The sequence below is a fragment of the Balaenoptera physalus genome (genome assembly GCF_965194825.1).
Source record: "Balaenoptera physalus genome assembly, chromosome: 4".
NCBI classification, from domain to species: Eukaryota; Metazoa; Chordata; class Mammalia; order Artiodactyla; family Balaenopteridae; genus Balaenoptera; species Balaenoptera physalus.
Window position 1 is genome coordinate 20,944,605 of NC_138891.1, and position 16,567 is coordinate 20,961,171.

At 37.4% G+C, this 16,567-nt stretch overlaps 1 protein-coding gene across 3 annotated transcripts; it reads right to left on the minus strand.

The window, feature by feature from the left end:
• Positions 1-201: 201 nt before the first annotated feature.
• DBR1 (debranching RNA lariats 1) lies at positions 202-11,879 on the minus strand. Of its 3 annotated transcripts, XM_082459794.1 has the most exons (8): positions 11,517-11,876; positions 10,767-10,891; positions 8,889-8,969; positions 6,618-6,703; positions 4,919-5,143; positions 2,254-2,334; positions 1,855-2,000; positions 202-1,367 (listed from the first exon to the last, which is right to left on the minus strand). In XM_082459794.1, exons 1-8 carry the CDS (start codon positions 11,711-11,713, stop codon positions 674-676), a joined length of 1,635 nt encoding a protein of 544 aa, XP_082315920.1. In that variant the 5' UTR covers positions 11,714-11,876; the 3' UTR covers positions 202-673. The 3 variants fall into 3 exon arrangements, with proteins under 3 accessions (XP_082315920.1, XP_082315922.1, XP_082315921.1); XM_082459796.1 differs by lacking the exon at positions 2,254-2,334 and having other exon boundaries at positions 11,517-11,879; XM_082459795.1 differs by lacking the exon at positions 8,889-8,969 and having other exon boundaries at positions 11,517-11,877.
• Positions 11,880-16,567: the final 4,688 nt, after the last annotated feature.

Sequence of the window (16,567 nt, forward strand, 5' to 3'; positions counted from 1 at the left end):
TACTAAACTGAACTGTGCCCCAAATGACCTGTATAGTCATATTAAAATTAAAGCTAAAGCTAAAATATAATATGTAAAAGTCAGCAGGGTTATATTAATCTCAGCAACTAAGTATAAGATTTTATGTTTGCCAATGTTGTACTTATTTCCTGAAATCTTATCTACCCTCTTCAGGTTCAATTATATTCGATAGACATTAAGAGTTGACCAGAGAAAGTATTTATAATAAATGAAAAGAGAGCATATATAAGTACATATACAATAATGACTTAACTGTAAAACAAAATATAAATATGCCATATTTTATACACCAAAATATTTACAGTGATAGTAACTCTATGAAGGCAAAAATCCCTGTCTCACTCATCTTTGTAGTGCCATCTTATAGAAGAGTGCCTGGTACAAAGTAGGTGTTCAATAAATGCTTGCTGAAAAAAATGAAAGTGAATAATATATGTTCTCAGAAAAAGGAGTACTCAATCAAGTAAATATATGAAATTTTAATATTTTTTTTATCTGAAACATACAAAGGTCTAAAGATAAAGTCGATACCTCACTAAAATTCATGTAACTTGATTATTACAAAGTTAAGTCTTGAGTCAAAGATCCAGCTCTAAAAATATAGTCTCAAAAATCACATATCTACATATAACACTAAAACAAGTAAACTGTCTTAGGCTGTATCATCATTATCCACTGCAGCATAGATGGCTTGATTCCTCCTCTTGATTTTCTTTCTTTGTTCAGGTTCATGTTCATCACTCAGCCTCTTCAACGGCACCTTGGTTAAGTCCTTTCCATCCCCCAACTCCACAGGGTCACCGCGATTCCCCTCCTTGCCAACTGGGGAACCAGATGTATCATCAGAAGATACAGTCATGGAACTTGGCAAGATCCTGATGTCAGAGAAGCTTGCAGAAAAGTCAGAAGCTTGATCAGAAGACGGTTCTACAGATGGTGTATTCATGTCACTGTGTGCACTTACAATACTATCATCATATTCCTCTCCTTCGTCTAACATTATCTCGTCTGGATTAAGAGAGGACAGGGCGGATGTGTCTGTGTTATATTCACTAGGGTCTTCTCCAGAGTCATTCCTCTCCACGTCATCCTGCTCTTCAGAGTCACCACACACGTGCTGTTCTTCCCTGGCCTTCTGAAGCCTGATGTTAATGTCAGTGATGCCAAGTTGGGCACAAAATTCAGTAGTCTGAGGACTGATCCTATGAACCAACTGCATTTGTGTCTGTGGCTTGCTAGGCTCATAACAAGCAGCCGTTACACTAAAGTTACATGGAACTTTGAGGTCATGATTCAATTTTTCCAATACTTCGTTCATAGCTTCTTTTGTTGCACTGTAATCCCACCTAGAAAAGTCCAAAACAACAGCTTTTTACATTTTATCAGCCTCGGACAATAAATGATCAGATCTAACTATGGACGGCAGGTGCGTTAAAAAATAAACCGCATTTCAGAATTCCACTTCATAAAATTATAGTTAACTTAGCAAAGAACCATTTTGAGATTAAAACAATTCTTAGAAAAAGCTGTCCTTAACTCACTCCCTAAAACAAGTACAAATTATTTTAATGTGTGAACCACATCTCCACGGTCTTAAAGTTTCATGCACTTATGCGCTATAGTTTGATGCACTTATACACTTATTTGGCTTGGTGCTCAGCAGTCTATTTTCTTGGATCTCTTGGATGGAAAACTTGCAATTTTCATACCAGTCAATAAACTCTGAATTGTAGCAATAACTCCCTTGATTTAAAAAATAATAATAATAAGGTGGAGGGGACAAAAACTGTGCATACAATGGAGAGGGAAAATCCTAAATAAGGTCAGACTCACCTTGTATGCAGGCCATTATTTTCAGGCATATTCCATAGGCGCTCACTCACATTAACAAGATCATTAGTAGCCCTGAGAATAGCGAGCCATTCAGTATCATACTCCAAGTAATCAGGAGCACTGGGGTCATGTTCTATTTCTATTACCTACAAGAAGAAATTGGTAATTTTAAGAAATACATATCTATTTTTAATATTCTAAGAATGTCAATATAACAATAAAGTTTTAAAGGAATTTAATTTAGTAGCTTAAAAACATTAATGTAACTTAAACATTCCCAAAGAAATCTCAGAACACATAAATTACAAAGAGCACCAATAATTTCTGAAAGGAGACAATTTTTTTTTAATCACTGGAAGAGTAAAACTATATTGCAAAGGTATTTCATTTTCTTTTTACCTGAAGAAAGTCTCTGTGCGGTAAGCATTTGTCCAGGGCTAGAAATTTGGTTGCTTTGGCTGACTGTCCTTTATCCTTGGCCTAGACAATATGAACCATAATTTAAGAAAGAACCATAATTTAAGAAAGAATGTTAAAAACATCACAGGCAATTCAGACATTGAAAAGGATGGAAATAATCTGTATTACCCAATCCCCTAAGTTGTGTGTCAAAGGGACAACGGTTACTTTTCCAAAACAAGTTAGCTCTATACCCCCTTGTGCAATGACGAGCAAGGCACTTACACTCTCTGGGCTTCAATTTCCTTACAATAGTCAAAGCAGAAAGAAATGGTGGTAATGATAATGTTAAATAAAGCAAATAACACACAAAACCAAAGGTTTAAAGCAAATAACACAAAGGTTAAAGATCAGACAACAGAAGAGCTTAAAAGTAAATTGGCAGAGCTAAAACTATACAACTCGTAGAAGAATTCATAGGAGAAAAATCTTTGTAACCCTGGGTTAGGCAAAGATTCTTAGATACAACACCAAAGTAGATATATATATATATATATATACTCCATAGGATGAAATACTAATCACCAATAAAAATGAAAGAAACACTGACACATGTGACAACAGGAATGAGCCTCAGAAGCAAGCAAAGAAACCAGTTACCAAAGACTATGTATTTCATGATTCCACTTATATAAAATGTTCAGAAAAGGCAAATCCATAGAGATAAGGCAGATTAGTGGTTGCCTGGGGCTGAGGGTGGGAACAAAGACTGACAGCAAAGAGGCACAAAGGATCTTTTGGGGTGATGGCAATGTTCTAGAACTGGATTATATGATGTTTGCACAACTCTGGAAATTTACTAAAAATCACTGAATTCTACACGTAAAACAGGTGAATTTTTTGATATGGAAATTATACTCCAATAAAGTTCTTTTTTAAAAAGTGAACCAGCAGAAAGAAACATGGGAGGATCATACACATGAAGGTCACACTGGAAGAAGTAAAAAGTGACTCACTAAAAACAGCAAGGCACATGGAGGAAGAAAGACAAGGAAGCAAGCGATGGGACACCCTGCTGAGGACCAGGTTTCAATTCAGTGGTGGGGAGGGACTGAGAGGTGGGATGCACACAGATCACGGGCAGATCCTGGCAGCAGGGCAGTGCTGAGGAAAGATGACCTTTGGTGTTAGTAAAAGGGCTCAGACAGAATACTGGTGAAGTCAGACGCAGTTGAGGAGCCAAGAAAAAGGGATCAAACATATTAATTCAGAGACACAAGTCCCTGAGGTTGACAACAGAAGACAGAATCCGGGAAAAGTAGCAAATTAGGTGCTTCAGTAGCAATCCAAGAGCATCATGAGCCCCAAGAGACAGAGGAGAGTAACAAAGACGTGGGAAAAGTGACCGGCAGAAACAGAAGACTTGGATGTGAGAAGAGGATAATCACGTTGGCAACAGCCCAAAGGAAAATGCAAGAGGAACCTCGCCTTCTTCTCCCAGAGAAGCTGGGGAGTAAGAATAAGCCCACAACAGAGAGGGCCCACAGGAATGTTTTCAGACAGAATCTTCCAAACCGTGTGCGAAGAGCATCACCGAAGTGTACCTCTACCGCAGGAAAGGGTTTGGTCAGGTAAGTTCAGGAAGCGCTGCACAGCCCATCCCCCCTCTCACAGAAAGGTAATGCCCATTAGCACATGGGACTCTCAGAAATTCTACAGAAGCCTCTGGGAAGAAATCCCGAACTTTGTTAACCCAGCATTTTCTAAACGTAGTTCCTATGGGATACTTTATGGGAAAGTTAGAATTCAACCAGAATCAGAGGTGAAAGGAAGAACTGCATAGTTCCATTAAAGCCTAACTCTAAGCAGGTATTTATTTTCTACTTTTCATCAAGCACCATCCCCATGCAATTACCAAAGGAAAACTCTGGGAGTCATTCTAGATTCACTCCTCCCTCTGTCACTAAATCCTGATGATTCTGCTTCCAAAATCTCTCTGGAACCCGCTTCGTTCTCTGTGTTCCCTCTTTGCCTTAGGTTAGGACCTCATCTTTTGCTTACATAGCCTCCTCTGCCTCCCATTTTACATTATTCCAATCCACACACAAAACTGCTGCCAAACTAATCCTTCTGAAATGAAACTCTGACTTCCTCACCCTCAACTTTCCCCATTACCTTCTGGTTAAAACCCAAACTCCAGAGCATGTCCCAGAAGGCAGCTATGATCTCACTCCAGCTTCATCTCTCCCTGTGCCTCAGCCCCAGGGACCAGCTGCACTTGCCCAAAGGCACCACGCTCTCAGACCTCCAGCCTGTGCTCACATCGGTCCCTGGGCCTAGATTACCCTGATAATCTGCTTCTTCCTGGCACCATCGATTCCTTTAGAAAACCTTCTCTATCCCTTCATCTCTCTGTCCACATCCCCATCTCACCATGGCCTGGCTTAGGTGTTCCCACAGTATCCTAGCACTTTTTGTCACAAACTTATTACACTATTTTATAATTGCTTGCTTGTCCCTTCTCCCCAGTGGATACTGAGTTATTCACAAAAGGAAAGTTATCTTTGATTTCTTTCTCTAACTTTCCAACTATGCCCATAGGGCCTAGCCCGTAGATGTTCAATAACTGTTTGTTAAATCAAAGAATAAGCATTTTGTTTTCTACCTGATGCTGCATCAAGGCTGCAAACTTCACATGAAGGTGTGCAGAAAACCAGTAAGTAGGTTTTAAGTGCTCTAAAAGTTCTGAGGCAGCGGGACTTCCTAATGTGTTATTTTCCACTTCTTGTCGGAAAAAAGATTTAGTCTTAAGAAGTTGTTTCTTATTTCCATAATGATATATACTTCTCGGCCAATCATGAGATAAGAATATGTCCATAGGCTGCTTCAGCTTTAACAGAAAAAGAAAAGAAAGAAAGCTCTTAAAAACAGATTAACCAAAAGCAATCCCCTCCCTTCTCTCCCACGGAGACCTCTAGATTTCTGTGTAATTCATTCTAAGAACACTTTATTTAAGGAAGTCACAGAAATACTGAGCTACTCACTCATCGAGGCAAAGAGAAACAGCTTTCTCTCTGCCTGACAAATCACCTTTATTTTCTGTGGCAAGGCAGTTCAATAGAGACACACTTTGATTAGATTGCCAATCGGCTAAGGTCTTTAGCACTGGGTTTCTAAAATCTACAACATGCACTGTTCTTTTCCCTTTTAGTAAAGAAACTACTGTTTTAAGATCAATGTCCAGATTTCATGAGACTTGTAAATGATACAGTAAACCTAACCTACAGTAAACCTTTTTTTTTTCCCTGATGGACTCACATAGTAAACACCAAAAAAACCTCTCTGTTTACTACAAAAATTATATTAGAGGTATTTAAGGTAGCTGGTGTCTTCTTGGGGAGAACACAAAATATACACCATACTGTCAAGTAATCCAAAGCAAATACTTGGAAAACTAAATTAAAATAATTTAAGTAAGTGTTCAAGAAAATACAAAAGGTAAGATAGATATGACTAACCACTGAAAAGCTGGTATGGGCAATAAGTGCTACAAAAATTCAGAGAAGGGTGAGGACTTTAAACTAGAACACTGGTTGGGAACTGAAATCTAAGCTGGGTCTCCAAGGACCAGTAGGATTTAGATGAGTAAAGGGAAAAAGGATTCCAGGTAAGAAACTGTTATGAATGGGGCATACCTGTAAACATCTTTATGTTCCAGTCGAGGCTGTATTTATGATGGGAAGGGCCTGAGTTCAGTCTGGCAGGCTCTACCACTTAACTGTGTGGGAAGTCCCGGGCAGGTTACTTTATCTATCTGAGCCTTTGGCCTCTCTCCCTTAGTGTGACAAAGTTGGACACGCTGCATGACAGAATTTGAGTGACAGTTATATGAACTATCACGGATGAAAGCTGCTTAGCCCGGTGTCAGACATTTAATGGGTTCACAAACAAAAACCTAGTTTCATTTACTCTCCAGTTAAGCCAGTGTTTCGGTTATCACCTTCACAATTTTCCCATATCATCTTCACTATTATTTTCTATTTAATAAAATTATTTAAAATAAAATATTTAACACTTTCTTTAAAGTATCACTTTATTCCAATATATATTCTTTAGCCTTACTCTAAGGAATAGTAGCTGAAGTCATGGATCAAATATTTTATTTTATTATTAATCACTAAAATAAATGTATAGCCATTAAAATTTTAAAAATGTTCATCTGTGAACCTCCTAAAAACAACTCAAGATCCAAATTGTGGAAGTACCAAATTGAGCTCTTCTTGGAAGTAGCAGATCAAAATACATTCTGGTAGAGAATTACTTTACCATTTTTTCAAGTCTGCTGTAATGTACTTTTTACATACCTGTTTTAATTTGTAGACTTCAATATTTCTCACATGATAGATACTCCTTATTGTAGCTGCATTATAGGGGGGGCACTCAAAATGACCTTAAATTGAAGAAGAGAAATAAGCTATATTCAACTCCCTTAAATACTGCAAGTATAAATACATACATACACTTCTCCAAAACTGATGTTTGTCATCAATGCTTTTGGTTCTTGAAAATTTTATTAAAAAAACACTGCTCTCAAAATGCTGGTATTTTCTAATAACTGATCACCAACTATAAATCTAAATAAGTGGGGGGCTTATGATTTTTTAAATTAAATTATATTTAATTTTGGAATATACTGTTTAGTCACATAGTTTAAGATTTAAAAGATACCATCAGAAAGGTATAGGGTAAGGGGGAGGTGGGGTGAGGGAAGGATGGATTGGGAGTTTGGGATTAGCACGTGCAAATTACATACAGAATGGATAAACAACAAGGTCCTACTGTATGGCACAGAGAATTATATTCAATAACCTGTGATAAACCATAATAGAGAAGAATATGAAAAAGAATGTATATATATGTGTAACTGAATCACTTTGCTGTACAGCAGAAATTAACACAATATTGTAAATCAACTATACTTCAATAAAATAAATTTAAAAATAAAAAGAAAGGCATAGGGTAAAAAGTATTCCTCCTGGAGGGTAGACCCTAGTGGGTACCTAGGGCTGGCGTGGGAGCAGGGATTAAGTTTGGCACAAAACTATTAGGCATGATAGAGATGTTCTAAATCCGGATGGTGCTAAAGGCTGCATAACTCTACAACTTACTAAAATCACTGAATTGTGTACTTACAATGGTACATAAATTTTACGTCAATCAAGCTGCTAAAACAAGCAGACGGGGTTCTCCTATTCCTTCCCCCATCCATCAGTAACCCTACCTACAGGGAACCAGTGTTAATCAGGTTTCAGTATTTTATTCCAGGGATGTCATCTATGCATATAATATACATATTTCTTTATCCTCCCTTTTTTTTTTTTTTTTATACAAGTGGCAGTATAATTTATACACTTTCTGTGCCTTGTTTTTTTCACTTAACTTATTTTGGAGTTCTTTTCATATTAGTCACACATAGAGCTGCTTCTCTTTTCTTTCTTTTTGACTTCATAGCATTGCACTGTATAGTTATATCATGACACATTTAACTAGTTCCTATCTTTTGCTATTACAAACAAGGCTGAAATACATTTGTTTATATCATTTTGCACTTGTGGAATATATCTGTAGATAAATTCCTGGAAGTAGAACTCCTGAGTCAGAATACTTCTATAATTTCCACAGATGTTACTAATTTTCCTCCAAAGAGTGGTCCCAATTTGTGCCCACACCTGCCATGTAGAAGATGGTCAATTTTTGTAGACGCATCCCAATAGTTCAGAATCATGGGGAACAGGGCAGCAAGGAACAGACTTGTGATTTAACAGTTACACTGAGGATGTAAGTTTTAGCTGTCAACTTAATTCATGAAATTTTAAAATCAATGTGGATCCAAGCTATTCCTTTAACTTTAAAATCAAGATATAATTCATTCAGATACAGTGTGGTATATTTATACAATGGAATACTATTCACAAATTTAAATGACAGTGTTACATGTATCAACATGGATTTCAAAAATATATTAAACAAAGAAGCAAGTTGCAGAAAGATACATGTAAAATGATACACTTATATGAAGTTTAAAACATGCTATATAATACACTGTTTAAATCTGTTACTGATATGGTAATGATATAAAATAATCAAGTGAATGATAAACACCAAATTCAGAATAGTGACTGCCTGGTGAGGTAAGGGAGGAATAAAAGGAGAGAGATGGGATTGAGGACAGATAAACAATGAACTTCAATTGTATCTGTACTCTTTTATTTCTTAAAAATCAAAACTAAAAGTGGCAAAATACCAAATAAAACTAGATGGTGTATACACAGATAATATGTTCTAGTGTTCTCTATTTCTTCGTATTTATAAAATATTTTATAATATAAATTTAAGAATAAAGTAATCAGTTCATAGGAGAAATCCAATGAAAAAGTCAAACTGTATATTATGCTTAAGTTACTATGGGGCATGGAAGTTCTAAAGTTTAAAAACAATTCTCAGAATAACAATACTCACTTTGCTGTATACCTGAAATTAACACCACATTGTAAATCAACTGTACTCCAATTAAAAAAAAAAAAAAGAAATGTAATAAAATGTAAAAAAAAAAAAAAAAAAAAGCATAACAATACCTTTTCGATAGTCATGAGATTTAAAGATACCAGAGATTCCACCAATCCTTACACCTCGGTATTTTACTACACCTGCCAAGCCTGAAAAATTACATAGTTAAATAAAATTACTGTAGGCAAAAGCAATCTTTACTAACTGAACAAACAGTTTAGAGGCCTAGAATATCATGCAGTCTTAAAATTATTTGAAAATTAAGTGTCATGATGAGGTTACTCTTTTACATAGAAAATATGCCAACAATATATAACGTAGAGTAGGGAGACAGACTACGGAGGCAAGAGACTGAGCAGAAAAGAAGGAACAAATGAGATAGGGAGTGTCAAGAGGGAAACAGACATACATAATTTGGTACCTAAAGGAATATGGGGATGGGGCGGGGGAAATAGGGGAAAATGTCCTATGACGGATTTATATGTTATATATAAGGTATATATAACATATACCTTTGACTTATAGAATATAGAAACCTGCAGTTTCTATATTTCATTTGATTGATCATCTTCAGACAATTTCACCTTTTCACAATACTACAGTTGTCAAAAGATGATCCATCAGTAATGATGTAGAGAAATTAAATTTCTGAAGTTATAATGTCATCACTAGAAACACCTGTAAACATTTAAATAAAGAGATGAAAGGACTGTATAGTTTAAAAGGACTAAAACTGAACCTGAACCTAATCAGGTCTATAAATCTAAATGCAGATTATAAGCAATGCAGAGGATAAAAGGAATACGTTAAACAACCCAAGGAAATCCAATCAGCTAAACCCAGAATGTGGGAAATTCTGCCAGATAAATTTCCCATTTTCTTCAACAAATAAACAGCATGGGGGTTTGGGGGAGAAGAGAGTGCGAAAAGGGACAGTTATAGTCTAAGAGACTTAAGAATCGTGACAATCAAATGAAAGTGTGGACCTTGTTTGGATCCTATTTGAACAAGTCAACTGTAAAACAGACATCTTTGTGATAATCAGGGAAATCTGAACATGAACTAGGCAACAGATAATGATAGGCAATAGGTATAATCATGGTACTGTACTTGTGGTATTTTTTTAAATCCTCATCACTTATAAATACATGCTAAAGTATTTACAGGTGAAATAATCCGATGGCTGAGGTCTGCTTTAAAATACTCCAGTTGGGACTTCCCTGGTGGTCCAGTGGTTAAGAATCCACCTTCCAATGCAGGGGACACGGGACTGAGCCCTGGTCAAGGAACTAAGATCCCATATGCCCCTAAGTCCCTAGAGCCCGCATGCCGCAACTACTGAGCCAGCGCACTCTGGAGCTCCAGAGCGCCCAGGCGCCACAACTAGAGAGAAGCCTGCCCACCACAAGGAAGATCCCATGTGCAACAACTAAAGACCTGACGCAGCCAAATAAATAAATAAATAAAATATTAAAAAATAAATAGATAAAAATAAGATCAAATACTCCGGTCACCTCCTCCCACAAAAGAGTTTAGGCAGGGAGTGGGTTGAAAGAAGGATGGCAGAACAATAATTGTTGTTAAAGCTGTTTAATAGGTACAGAGATTCATTATACTATTCTCTACTTTTGTGTATGTTTAAATATTTCCATTATAAAAAGTTTTTTTTAATTTAGTAAGAAGAGTAAGAAAAAATTTAAGGGATTGCAAATCGTACAGAAGCTCTTTGCAGTTATATTAAGTATTGCTTAAAGCACTAGATGATGCATGGACATATTTTCATGATTACCTACTTAAATGAACTATTTTAATTAAATTTTCATGATTATTTAAATCAAGAGACAGTCCCAAAACACCATATATTTCAAGATGCTGATCAACTGATATACAAATCCTGACAGGCTCTTTCATGCTATCAGACCAAGAAATTACCCACGAACACGTACCTAAATAATAAATGTTTGGTGCTACCCAGCCACCGTAGGGTAATTCTTGCAAATGATTTGAGGCTTCATGGTTACCCCCGATGAAAACTGTGAGAACTGGGGCCTTTTTCTCTCCAGAGTAATACCTAGAACATAAGGGTAAAGTTGTCAGTTGGCATAGCAGAAATGAGACATAGAGAAAAGCAATTGGGCATGCCTGTACTATTAGGCATAGCAGAAAAGCAAAATAAGGTCCGAAGTAAAAAAAACCTGAGCTCATCATAAAAAGTTAAGCTCTTTCTAAACGAATTGTCCATCCTTGTCCTTAAGAATGATTCAGGGCTGCCACCTTGGGTTCAAGCCAACGTATATTCAATGAGGTCAAAAACTTTCGTCAGTTCCCTGTTACAACCTTAGTTTCTAGAATGAGGACTAGCACATAGCAAGCGTCCAATAAAAACTCCTAGATCAATAAATGGATTAGTCCCAGAGTCCTATTAAGCATAAAGTAGATTAACCTGTCAGTTTCTTCCTCCAGATTTTCCCCTCAGGCTGCGATCCCTTCCGAAACAAAACAGATGAATGGAAAGAAGAAAAGTGACATTTACTAAGCGCCAGTTCCTAGACACACAGCGTGAACAAAGACGGAAACTAAGAGAGACAGCTGGTCAGCAGCAGACAGGATTCGAACACAGCCCGGGTTCTCTGCCCCCACCGCTGGCTAGTCACACCTCGCACCGCGGGGGCCCGGGCCCAGGCCACGCCCCTCACCTGTAGAAGGTCTGCATGTGGCGGTACTTGGGCGGCACGGCCATGCAGCGCAGGTCGGCCTCGTTGCGCACAGCCTGGAAGTCGCCGCAGCATAGCAGAAGGTCTATCGGCCCCGGGCCGCGCCGCTCCGCCAGCGCCAGCGTCTCATAGATCTTGTCCAGCTCGCCGTGGCAGCAGCCGGCCACAGCCACCCGCATGCTGCCGGCCCGAGGCAGGGAGCGCTGCCCGCAACCCCCTAAACCAGAGCCAGCCCAGGCCGGACAACGAAGACCCGACTGATCGCTTAGATCCCGCCAACCTTAACTGAGACACCGCCTCCTGCAATTGAGACTCCAGCAGTATAATTCACTTCCGGTTTCCAAATCTCGCGAGAGAGAGGTCGGGAAGGGCAAGACCGACCCAGGGATGCCAGGGAGCTTTCAAATCGACTCGTACTTTGCCTGTTTTGGCAGGTGTTTCTTAAAGTCCGAGCAGCCTGACAGGTGCTAAAAATCAAAACCAGAATAGTAAGACAAACAAACAAAAATTCCCGGAAATAGTGTAGTTTGATAAAATCAAGCCAAATTTAGGATGAACTTCTCACGGCAAAGATAATTGCCTGAAAGTGCTTAGAAACGATTAAACAAACGATTTTTTAAGACACCCGAAATAAAAATAAATTTAAAATAAAACGTAAAAACTCACTGAGGATTTTGAAATTATCTCCTCGAAGAGTTTCTAAAATTATCAGTTATTTTTTTTTAAAGGGGCCAGCGACTCTTCATTTTCCTACCAAATTGTTGTTTGCGTAACTAGACTGCAAGCTCAATGAAAGCAGATGAATATCTCGAAAACATCCAGGAGGGAAAAGGACCAGACTGACAATTGAAGAATTAGTGGCCAAGGCAGAAACAAGCAAACAAATAAAACCCTTCTGGCAAATTTAATCAAGAAAATAATCAAGATAATACGGAGAATAATAAAACCATCTCTGCTCATTAAAAAAAAAAAACTAGATAAAATAAACAATTTCTAGGAATAAAGACACCAAAGTTAATTCAAAATGAAGCAGAAGATGTAAACAAAACAATGACAATAAGAAGACACTGGGATATATACACTACCAAATGTAAAATAGCTAGCTAGTGGGAAGCAGCTGCATAGCACAGGGAGATCAGCTCGGTGCTTTGTGACCACCTAGAGGGGTGGGATAGGCGGGGTGGGATAGGGAGGGTGGGAGGGAGACGCAAGAAGGAGGAGATATGGGGATATATGTTTATGTATAGCTGATTCACTTTGTTATACAGCAGAAACTAACACACCATTGTAAAGCAATTATACTACTATACTAAGATGTTAAAAAAAAAAAAGACACTGGGAAAGTCAAAGACATAAATCCATTGAAAGACATTTATGAGTGATTTATAGGCGATTTCTTTCAAATTTACAAGGAAGATACACTTTTCATGATATCTAAATCAATCAAGAGGGTAGAAAAAGATGGAAATCTAATATTTCCTATTAGTTTCTAATGTTTTATTTTCCCTTCTGTATTAAATTTTTTGAACTATATAAAGAACAGATACTTTTTTTGACATTGTTAAATTTAACTTCTAAAAAAAAATTTAACTTCTTCCACTTGATTTTCAATCTACAGGAATTATCTTTTTCTGGATCTTTTTTTTCTGCATTGAAAAATTGTTAATTTTAATTAACTTACTTAAAGTACCATGAACAAATCAAATCTTAAGTGCACATTTTGATGCATTTTTCCATATGTAATCACCCATATCAAGATATAAAACATTTCTAGCATTCCAAAAGACTCCCTTGTGCTTCCTCCCAAGCCGATTCTCCCAAAAGAAAAACTCTAGTCTAACCTCTAGCACCGTAGATTAGCTCTACTTGTTTTTAAACTTCATAGAAATGTCAGTGTATATTATGTACTCTTTTGTGTCTGGCTTCTTTCACTTAATATCTGTGAGATTCATCCACGAATCTATGTAACTGAGCAGGAGGACCCTATGGGGTCTTCGCAGGGCAGATGACCACCACCCCCACCACCCACAATGTCCTCCACCAGCCTCTTTGTAGAAAAACTAGCCGCCTAGGCCTTCTCCAAGTTCCAAAGAATAAATTTAATTAGAGAAGTGAGAAAATGCAGAAGCAAAGGAAAACAATCAAGCAAGACAAAATAATAATAGTTTAGCCATTAAATAAAGTCAAGGACCTTTAGTTCCTCCTCAAGGGCTATAGATAATAATCTGAGCCAGGGAATTTCCTGGCGGTCCGGTGGTTAAGACTCTGTGCTTCCAACACAGGGGGCATGGGTTTGATCCCTGAGCCATACCATATCCTTTGAGCTATTTTGCAGATACTGAAACTCCCACCAGGTGGAAGAAGTTAACTGTATGCTGATCACAAGCACGGAGACCCCAGACTGGTTGGAATCAGAAGGTTGATGATGTTGACTCCCAGTTACCTCACCACGAACCAGTCAGAATGTCCACAAGCTGATCACGCACCCACAACCCCCTCCTTCACCCTGTCTTTAAAAACCTTTCCCTGAAAGCCATCAGGAAGTTCAGGTCTTTTGAGCCCTAACTACCTGGACTCCTGGCTTGGCACTCTGCAATAAACACTGCACTTTCCTTCAACACACCCCGGTGTCAGTAGATTGGGCTTTACTGTGAGCAGGTAAGCAGACTCAAGTTTGGTTCAGTAACAACTATACTATAGATAGATACAGCCATAGTATACTATTTCTTATTGCTGTGTTGTTTTCCATCGTGTGAACATACCACAGTTCATGTATCCATTTTTCTGTTGAAGGACATTTGGATTGTTTCTAACTTGGGGCTGTTATGAATAAAGCCACCATACACATTCTTGTAAAATCTTTTGGTGGACATAACACTTTTCCCCCTTGGATTATGCCCAGGAATGGAATCTCTGGATAACATAGTAGTATAGTATTAGCTTTAATAGATAGTGTCAGCTGTGCTAATTTACACTTTCCTATGTAATATGAGTGTTCTAATTATTCCATGTGCACAACAGCACTTGGTATTATCTGTCTGTTAAATTTTAGCCATGTTGTTAGGCATGCAATGGTGTCTTCTTGTTATTTCCATGTAGATTTTACAACAAAATTTTAATATGTCAATTTGAATTTTCTTCTTTTGTGACCAATAGGAAACAATAATTTAATGCCATAACATTCAAAATCTCATGGTCAAAGAAGGAAATAGAAGATTATGAATAGGGATGAAAAAGTGCATCATGGCTTAGCTCTTAACTCTATTCCCAACTAACACCCCATTTCCAGAGGTCATACTGGTATGTTAATAAACTTGAGAATTCTCACTGCCTTTCTCAAATCCAGAGAGAATAAAACTAAATCAATAGCCTCAACTCCTTCCCATGCTGAATGAGGTGAAATGGGAGGATTGTGGGAGAAAAATGGATGTGTGAACAATGAAAATTCTTTTTGCAGACATGAAGGGCCATTCACTGAACAGGTAGACCCTCTCCAATTGTGTGTGTGGTCCATGAGGAAAGTCCCTCTCATCGGGTGGGAAAGGAATTCCCTGATTCTGTCAGAGCAAAGACAGTATCTAGATAGAGGCACATAACGATGAGCAAAATGAAAAAAGAAACCACATGTCAACTATGGAAACATGCTAAAAAGAGCATAAGCTGGGATGAACCTGAGCAGGCGTTAATTAAAACTGCTTAGATACAACCAGATCTTTCTCCTCTAAATCAAGTCTGCTTGTTGAAATGGTTGATTCCAAGACAGAGAAAGTACAAAATGAGTGTGGATCATCTTGTGCCAGAAAACAAGGAAGTGCTCAAAGAATCTGAGACATCAAAAGGACATTGAGTGAAGGTTTTTCCACTGGCCAAATCTGAAACAACGTCAGCATCAAAATGCACAATCATAGTAACAGACTTTAGCCCATTGAATAAGTAGGAATCTACTATTCCATTCTGACATAAATAAGTAAGTAAATAAATAAATAAATAGGAAAAGAGAGGTCTTATTTACACAAGAATGCTGATTGATAAGTATAGAAGGAAAGTTGGAGTTAGAAAATCATCATAAACCATCATCATCATCATCATCATCATCAACATCACTTGTTACAAGGAAGAATTTTTAATGAATGCTAACACAATTGGGGAAAACTTTGAAGAGTAATAGGATACTTACATTGTCTCAATGTATCTATTATTTGAGACTATTTATATGATCTCAAAGTATCTTTCCAAAAGATACTAATTTTAACAAAGAGAAAAATAAGGATTTTACATAGAGAAACCTGGCAGACACCACTTAACAGAGTGATCAAAGTTAATCTCACTAGGAATGGACAAATCCACATCATGTGCCCCTGATACATTACTTCTGTGGTATTCCTGCCAAAAATGCATAACCTGAATCTAATCTTGAAAAATAGGAGACAAGTTGAAATAGACAAAGAATTTTTTAAAATAACTGGCCTGTCTTTAAATATATATATATAATGGTCATGAAATACAAGGACAGACTGAAAAAGATTAAAAATTAAATGATGCTGAAGATTCATGATAACTGAATGCAATGTGTTGCTATAAAATAAATTATTAAGATAATTGCCAAATCTGAATAAGATCTGTAAATTAGATAGTATTGTATCAGTGTTAATTTCCTGATTGTGATCATTTTACTGTGGTTACATAAGGGAATTCCTTGTTTTTAGGAAACACACACTGAAATATTTAGGAACGTATGTATCTGCCCATCCATGTATTGCAGGGGCTAGAAGCTAAGAAACTATTGGGCTGGCCAAAAACTCCCTTCAGTTTTTAAGTAAAAATGAAAGACACATTTTTTCATTTTCACCAAGAACTTTATTGAACAACATATTCACCCTTTTGTTCCACTACCTTCTGCCATTTTTCAGGCAACTTCATAATTCCTTCTTCCCAAAACATTTTATCTTTTTGAGCAAAGAACTGTTCCAGGTGCCTTTTACAGTCTTCCAGGGAATTGAATTCTTTTCCATCAAGAGTATTTTGTAAAGATC

Excerpts from the sequence above, each read along its gene's own strand:
- DBR1 (XM_082459794.1), bottom strand. The coding sequence starts at position 11,713 with ATGCGGGTGGCTGTGGCCGGCTGCTGCCACGGCGAGCTGGACAAGATC. Across the intron at positions 8,970-10,766 it reads ACCAAACATTTATTATTTAG|GCTTGGCAGGTGTAGTAAAA; the intron begins GTACGTGTTCGT and ends GTAATTTTTCAG. Across the intron at positions 1,368-1,854 it reads AATAATGGCCTGCATACAAG|GTGGGATTACAGTGCAACAA; the intron begins GTGAGTCTGACC and ends GGACTTTTCTAG.